Here is a 9197-nt window from a genome sequence, read left to right as displayed (position 1 = left end):
GTGTGTTACGTGTTCAGGTGTTAAGGTGTGTTACTGTCAGGTGTTAAGGTGTGTTACTGTTACGTGTTAGTGAAACGTAACCCGGACGGTTGTGCTTGTAAAACACATAGTAGTTCACTAGTAAAAACATAGCACGACGTAACGAATCATAAACAGCCAATGGGGAAGGGGAAATCTCTTTACAGACTGCCCACGTTTTCTGCTGACGATTTCTTTCAAAGGACGGCTGTAACTTTATGTTCCCAGTGTGTGTAGACACGCTTTTAATGTTAAAATAAAATGTATTTCAGTTTCAAGTAGGAGATTATAAAATTAATTTGGTTACACGGGTGTTGAAATTATCGTGAGTTAAATCTATTTTCTTAATCTTATTGTTTTAAAAATTGTTTAAAATAGGAAGGTTTTTTCCTGCTTGGAAATTATTTTAGAAGTTATTGTAAGGCTTTAAAATAATTATTAAGTTTTATTGTTTAAGGAACGTTTATTTTTCTTGAGAAGTTATCATTATTTTAAGGCTGTGTTCTGTGCTGTTGTGAGGCTTTCGTTTCGTATTCTTGTCGATATTAAAACATTTGGGATTCTTGTGATAGTCTAAATATTAGAAGCAAATACCTGTTTCTGTTACAGGCCGCAATGACAAGCAAAATAGTAAGTAAATTGGTGTAGACTAAGGATGGTTACACACGAGGTTCTTTCCAGGCATCTCTCTACCGCTCCCTCCCCCCCCCCTCCACCCCCCACCCCCCACCCCCGAAGGAAACGGAATTTATATAGAAAATATAAACTTTTACTCGTGTCCGCCCCCCCCCCCCCCCCCACACACACACACCGGAAATTTTAGTCCCCCCCTTCTCCGAAAATTTCAAGTGTCTCCCCCCCTTCTCCCTCCGGGAGAAAAAAAGTCTGGAAGAAACACTGGTTACACAAAGTTGTGGCGACATAGACTTAAAATATTGCGGGAGTGGTCTCCCCTAAACTTTCTCGAATATTCTTCGCCAACAATACAGGGATGGCTACTCGGGATATAGACACGATTTTGAATCAGTTTTTAAACACTTAAAATTTTAAAAATACAATAGAATCTCGTAGAAAAAAGAATTGCGCACTAAGTGAACGGGAAACAATATGTGTATAATAGTGCGGAATAATAGTACTTCATAAACTCATATGCGTTTTTTTTTTAGAAATCAGAAATAGCGTAAATTACTAGACTACATCCGGTCAACGGAAATTACTCAAAATTGGACCGGAGACACTTGTATGTGAAATTTCTTTTATCTACGTGAAAAACTACTTAAGTTATAGGCTTTTAAAAAATCAAAAGTAGAATAAGTTGCCCTTCCGGTTACCGGGAATTTCTGAAATGTTGATACAGAACTACAAATTCGATATAATACTTATAAATGAAATTCCATCAACCTAGCTTTAACGGTACTCAAGTTATCGAGTTCACAAACATACACACACACAGACAGAGACATACGGACAAAATTACAAAGCTATGTTTTTCCGACTCAGGGAGGTGTAAATTGTCGAGATTTGTGAAAGTATTGATTTCGATTATTTGCACGCTTACAACACTTCCTTTATACTTCGTATTCGTAAAAGTGAAAATAAATATCTGATTCTCAATTTTGGCAATTGTTTAAATTTTAAAATCCACAATTATTTTTTTACTTAATTAATCATAACTCATGCTTTTTTGCAATATCTAATTTCTAAAAATGTAGAAAATGTTAAAAAGAATTTTTTTTAAAAACTTTATGATACAAACTTTTTAAATGAACAAAATAATTAATTTCTGTCGATGGTAAGAGCACAATTTAAATTTGTAAATGAGATTTAATGAGCGAATAATCTTTTAACTAAATAGAGAAAAAATTGATTAATTTTCTATTTACAGTGCCTTGTACACCTATTATTATAAAGCTTTTTAAAAATTGTTTTGTTTATGTACATGATTGTATTAAAACAAAAGTCACAAGTTTATGTTTGCATTGTATCTGCAATTAAAATCGATTTAAGTATTTTAGAAAAAACGTATATAAGACTAAAACATATTATACTATATGATACAGAACAAAAACAAAATTTGTTTGTAGTTCATTCAAAATAAGAACAATTATTAAATAATTGAAAAAAAAATCGATATAAGTGATGACATTTTGTAAATTTACAAGCAAGTTGTATAAAAAAAATATTTATATGTAAAACAGGGTGTAAAGTGTGATAGTTTTGTGTAGCCATGAATTTTTTTTTTAAATGTTCCAGACCAAAGCTTTGAATTGGCGCAACCAAATTATAACAAGTAGACTAAGTTATTTTCACTTGTCAACAGGGAATTATCGCACTCATATTTTAATTAATTATAAACTATATATATATATATATATATATATATATATATATATATATATATATATATATATATATATATATATATATATATATATATATATATATATATATATATATTCTTGTTCTATCTCCTAAAATGTGGTTTTGAGAAAAACGCATTTGAAGTTTCATGGAGTCTGATTTACCTATTAAAAATAAAATATTTTAAACTCATTTGTTTTTTGGTAGGAAGCAGATGACTTAGAGTCACGTAGATAAGTGGAGATTGAACATAGTGCTTTTCTACATCATAGGGTCGAGTTTTTCGAAAAAATCAAAATTTGTAGTTAGAACAAGATAATACTGAGGGGACGAATTATATAAAATATATATAAGGGCCTATATATATAAATATATATATATATATATATATATATATATATATATATATATATATATATATATATATATATATATATATATATATAAGATAGGAATATATATATATATATATATATATATATATATATATATATATATATTCCTATCTTTGTATCCGAGCCAATAAAGATATCCTGATTATAGAACTAAAAAAGATGAATAGATAAATTGTCACGGTGATAAATTTGACGGGGTTCGTGCAATATCTCCGCAGCAATATCGCCGCAGCAATATCGCCGCAGCAATATCGCCGCAGCAATAACGCTATGGCTTTGTTGGTCTGAGAACCCCGGGCAATAAATGTGTGTTGTACCACATCTGACTGGTGATTATATGAGAGGGGTGGGGTGGGAAGGTCGGGTGGTATTTGCCCGGGTAGGTTATAGTCTTTTTATCGCGCTAGGTTTTAGTACCGTGTTCGTTTTGTAACATTCGAAGTATTCTTTTCAACAAGGCGAATTGCAAATATGGAAAATAAAAATCTTGTTACTTAATAAAGTAAAGAGCGAATAACTCCTATAAATTTTCTAGAATATTCCTACATAACATTGATGGTTCGGATAGCACTGCCTGTGTATCACGCTAAAAAAATAGAAAAGTTTTTGAAATGACCTCTCAATTAGTTCTTTTGTTTTGCTCTTCTTCTTTTTCTTTATTTATTTATTAATTTTTTGTTAAGAACTTACATAGAGGAGAAAAATCATCCGATTATACTGATTTAAAAAATATGATATAAGTCGATCAAGTTTTATCTGAAAATATGATATGAGTGTATCAAATTGTATCTTCAATAGTTCATCCATGTTCAAAAAGTTGATAATAAACTGCCCATACAATATAATATTTATAAGTGAAATATTGTTCACGTAGGCCTACTTTAAATAGTACGCAAGTTATTGAATTTTGAGTAACCGGAAGTTGAGTAAGTATCAGCTCTAGTTACGGGAATTGCTTAAAAATTGATAGAAATCTACAAATTTGATGTTATAGACCTGATTATTCGTGTTATTGTATTCACAAACAGACACATAGACAGAGAGACACACAAACATACAGACAAACATACAAATCTAAAAGGTGCGTGCAAAAGATCTAGATGTGTCAAGATTTTGATTTCGACGATAATAGCCTACTTTATCTATACTCCGCATACCAGAAAGAAAAAGTTAAGTACGCTTGTTGAACGTGACGTTTATAGTGCTGGTGCAGTAGAGTTTACTTGCTCAGTGACACTGGCTACCAAGGGGTAGCCCTATGCATAGCCACCATTACTTTACCTAACTAGATCCGGTACCTATCTTTGCTCAAGACTTCCGGTTAACAGTCGTATGCCCTACCGCCCACCATGCCAAACACGCCCAAACGATTCCACGCGAGGGAAGTGACGTCACCAGGGTGGGATAAAACCGGGCGCTGTAATCTATTCAGTGGCACGAAGAAAAATACGCCAGCTGTCCGAAGCCTATAGAAATGTTGTAGTAGCGTAGCAGTATTCAATCGGTGGGAGGGGCACTACCGTGAATAGACAGCAAAGTTTGTTTGTTTGTATGTTCCCTGACTCGTGGAAGGTGTAATAGACAGCAAGGTGTGTATGTTTGTATGTTCCCTGACTTGTGAAAGGTGTAATAGATAACAAAGTTTGAGTGTTTGTATGTTCCCTGACTTGTGAAAGGTGTTATAGATAGCAAAGTTTGTTTGTTTGTTTGTATTTTCCCTGACTCGGGCAGGTGTAATAGACAGCAAGGTGTGTATGTTTGTATGTTCCCTGACTTGTGAAAGGTGTAATAGACAGTAAACTTTGCAATATGTGTATGTTCCCTGATCGTGAATCTCTGCCTAGACAAGTTGTAGTTTTAATACACAACAATAAATTACAGTGGCACTGCAAGTGAAATAAGAAAATAACATCAATGTGATAAAGTTCGATAACCACTGCACGTGCCAATGCAGAGGTTAACGGCCTTGGATCGGAATGCAATAAAAGAAAATTATTAGCAATAAAACTAATAATAAAGCCGAACACTACGTGTATATATTTATTACATGAATAATAAACCGGGAGTGATCTCCCCTAAACTTTCTCGAACATTCTTATATAAAACAACAGGGGATGGGAACTCGGGATATAGACATGATTTTTAATCCATTTTAAATACTTAAACTATTTAAAATATAATAAAATCTCGTAGAAAAAAGAATTGCACACCAAGTGAACGCCAAATAAAATGTGCATAATACTGCGCAATATTATTAGCACTTTAAAAATTTACATTAGTTTTTTGAGAAATCGGAAATAGCGTAAATTACTACTTCCGTTAAACGTAAATTACTCAAAATTTGATAGAAGGTAGAGTATTAAATTTTTTACTTACATGCGAAATTTCATTTATCTGTGTGAAATAGTACTCAAGTTATAGGCTTTTGAAGATTTCAAAGTAGAAAAAGTACCACTTCCGGTTATCGGAAATCGCTCAAAAGTTTATACGGATGTACGATTTTGATATAATACTTATATATGAAATCTCATCAACCTAGCTGTAACGGTATTCAATTTATCTTGTTTACACACACACACACACACACACACACACACACACACACACACACACACACAGACACACATACACACAGACATACGGATAAGATTGCAAAACTATGTTTTTCCGACTCAGTGAGCCCTAAAACGTCGAGCTTTGCAAAAATCTCGATTATGACTTTTTTGCACGATTACAAGACTTTATACTTCGTATATACGAGAAAGTAAAAAAAGTTAAAGCTTCGGGGTGATGTTTTTTATCTTCTCTAAAACGTTTGCGTTGGGTAATGAAGTGTGTGCCGGCTCACTGTTGTGACGCCCCGTCTGTACCGTATTTGGTTTCTCAGCGTAGGCGACAGCCCAGAGGCGTAGCGACCCTTTCCGGGGACAAACTTTTCGATTTGCACCCCCCCCCCTCAACCTTTCAATTTACTTTTCCAACTCATTTTGGCGCCACCTATGGTCGGCGCCCGGGGACATATGTCCCCCCCCCCCTTGCTACGCTACTGCGACAGCCTGACCTAGCTGGCTGATAGATGATATGATGAAACGATGTTATGTTCCTAGAAAACATTATTATGTAAAGGTATCTCTTGTGAAAGTGGTGCCATCTGTATTATCATACGGTTCGCAAAGGCGAAAGGAAATAAATCATGAGGTAGAATTAAAAGGACTGGCAATCTAAAGCTCATTTCAAATGCCTTGCCCCATGGGACGAGGCTAGGGGAGGTCGTGTTGGGGGGCTGTCTCTGACGACCACAAAAGGGCGCCAAAATGGGAGGTAAGGGTGTACTTACGGCGTCGATTACCTCAAGCGTTCTTTTTTCTGATTAAGTTGTTTCGACATGCACACACACGCACATACCATACACATAAACACACACTCACGTACACACACTCACATATTTAAATATATATATATATATATATATATATCTATCTATCTATATATATATATATATATATATATATATATATATATATATATCTTTTTTTTTTTTTTTATTTATTTATTTATTTATTTATATATATATTGGTTGGCCTTTTCTTTCAAAATTTTTATTTTATAATGCCTTTAATCATTAAAAGAAAATTAAGTTGCAATATTTATCAACGCAGGTTATATTTATATTATTTTTTTTTTAAATAAAATCAAGATTGAGCAATTTTAAAGAACTTTTCTTGATTAAAATCAATATTCCCATCACTGATTCACCAGTGTCTATTGTTTCAGATGAGGGCTGTGATCAAAGTATCCCTTGTGGCCTTAGGTCTGGGTCTGAGCTTTATGTTGGTCAACTATTGCATCACAGCGGTCGGTAAGTTCCTTACTTTGTGTTTTGTGCCGGTTTGCCTGCAGTAGGCGACCTTCCAGTCGATTACGACTTTTGATTAAAGAGTCATCGTGACCTCACATTGATGCTCTATCGGATCGGTTCGTGGCGTTCGTTCCATTCGTTCACTTCGGGTTTTCTGCGTGTACAAGGTGTGATGTGCAAATGGCACTAGCCGTTCCAGGCTAGCGTAAATAGTGCAGTCTGGCTCGCCGCTAGACAAGTTGGGACAAGTATCGAACATATTTAATAAACCTAGGCAGTCAAAAAAAAATTAAAACTGTAACAAATTAATAAAAATAAATCTTAGTTTAAAATGTTTATGAAAAAAATTCTGTCTCTGTCGAATAGTGAGAGGCGGGCACATACGAATCGTTCAGCGGGCGCCATGGCGCCCGCGGGCACAGGGTAGGGAACCCTTGCTCTAGATCCTGGATGTCCCAGGAGGGAGGGGGGGGTATTCATTTTCTTTCCGTAGGTCAAATGAAGACATTTTATTTTTGTAGATGAGTCATACAAAGACACAAGCTATTAACAAAGACACTAGCTATTAACAAAGACACAAGCTATTAACAAAGACACAAGCTATTAACAAAGACACGAGCTATTTACAAAGACACAAGCTATTAACAAAGACTCAAGCTATTAACAAAGACACAAGCTATTAACAAAGACATAAGCTATTAACAAAGACACAAGCTATTAACAAAGACGCAAGCTATTAATAAGGACACAAGCTATTAACAAAGACACAAGCTATTAACAAAGACACAAGCTATTAACAAAGACACAAGCTATTAACAAAGACACAAGCTATTAACAAAGTCACAAGCTATTAACAAAGACACAAGCTATTAACAAAGACCAGCAAAAACACAAGTCAACAACAAAGACACAAGTAATCAAGCAAGACACAGTAAACAGCCGCGAGTGAAACAATTCATTTTCTAATCTTTGTTTTCATGCCTTACCGAAGCATCACATCAATATCAATACAGTCAGAATGGACGCTTGCACGAGATGTATCATGCAAAACAACCATGCGACACGTTAACTTTAAAACAATACAACATATCGATCTCTTGGAAGGGATTGCCATTCAGTTAAGAACACACAAAAAATGTTCTCGTGCAAATAAATAAGAGGCAAGTCTTTGTTCTAGCCAGGGTGGGGGGGGGGGGAGTTGATTGAAGATTGTTCCCAATCATGGGAGGAGATTTGTTCGTGCCACAAGCACTAAGCCAATATAAAACCGGCTATTGAAATACGACCCATTTCATCTGCACTCAGGGAAAGAAATAGTATCGAATTTTAAATAGATTTTTTTTTAATTTAGATTATAGATTAATCGGGGAATCAACATTCTTATTACCAGGAAAATAGAAGAAACGGACTGAATTGTTTTTCTTTCCTTTTTATTGTTTCGTTTCTTCCATTTTTCTTATCAAGAATGCCGAAAACAAAGAAATTCTTATTTTACATTCACTTGTCAGAACGTCTAGTGAACGGAAATCTTATCCCTGGCGTCTTTGTCCAATCCTATCCCCTCCCTGCCATGCACTGTTCTCCCCCGGGGGACGGGCGTTGACGTCACGTCCTGTGTACTTCAACGACCATGCAAGGTCAGCCAGTCAGTCTAAACAAGAATTCTTGTCTAGAACAGTTCAAACAAAGACGTCGTTAAGCGAGACGCGACGAACGCCGTGTATGAAACCACCCAAAGGGAACGTCGCCGGTGGCAACTTTTAACGACGCCTTTCTCAACAACACTTTGTTAATAAAATATTAAAAAATACATGCGTGTCAGTATGTGGTATATGTGTTTGTGTGTGTGTGTTTGTGTGTAACTAGATATGTGTTTGTGTATGGCCATAACAGCAAGAATTAAAAGGCTATTTAATATCATTGTCAAGATAGAGTTAAACGGCTGTTATATTTGGAATTGTCTAGACATTGTTTCTTTCATTCATTTTTCTAGGAGGGGGGAGGGAGGGGTTGGGGGCACATGAAACTTTCGCGAGACGGACTTGTAAGTCCAGGGAGAGGGGGGGGGGGGTTCGGACACTGGTTAAAGCATGTACTTTATGTGTAAATTATATAATTTTTCTATTCCATTGTGAGAGGACGTGGTGGGGGCTTCAAGAAGAAATGCCTGAAAGAAACAATTTTTTTGTGTCCAGCTAAATTTAAACGGCTATTTAATAGAACATTATTTAGCTATATTTAACAATCTATTTAATAGCATATTGTGGCGATAGATTTAAACGTCTATTAAATAGTAGGATCGGTGGTAGACAGTTTAGATAACAGAGCAACTACAGTGTACACACCCAAAAAAAATTTTTTATACCTGCCTTTTTGTACAAACATAGGGGGGTATAATTTCTTCGTTACCTTCGTCTTTATACGCACATATTCACGGGAAACCATTAAGATTTTTTGGGATTTTAATATGTGTTGTATTAAGTCATATTTCTCAAATAAAAACATGGAACTGTAATCTAAAACAAGTATTGGTCGCTATTCATAACGTGTAGGATATGGATTCA

At 35.1% G+C, this 9197-nt stretch overlaps 1 protein-coding gene across 1 annotated transcript in view; it reads left to right on the top strand.

The window, feature by feature from the left end:
* The first annotated feature begins 225 nt into the window (after positions 1-225).
* The window catches only part of LOC131941584 (uncharacterized), a 24961-nt gene continuing 15989 nt past the window's right edge, over positions 226-9197 (top strand). The window contains exons 1-2 of the mRNA XM_059300903.1: positions 226-343; positions 6549-6633. Of these exons, the coding sequence (XP_059156886.1) occupies positions 6549-6633 (85 nt within the window). The 5' untranslated portion in view covers positions 226-343. The remainder of the gene's footprint in view (positions 344-6548; positions 6634-9197) is intronic.

This window comes from Physella acuta, unplaced genomic scaffold, assembly GCF_028476545.2.
Source record: "Physella acuta isolate Inbredline_101_S28 unplaced genomic scaffold, ASM2847654v3 ptg000029l, whole genome shotgun sequence".
Taxonomy (NCBI): Eukaryota; Metazoa; Mollusca; class Gastropoda; family Physidae; genus Physella; species Physella acuta.
The sequence above is the reverse complement of the archived record's forward strand: the minus strand, read 5'-3'. Positions and strand labels throughout refer to the sequence as shown.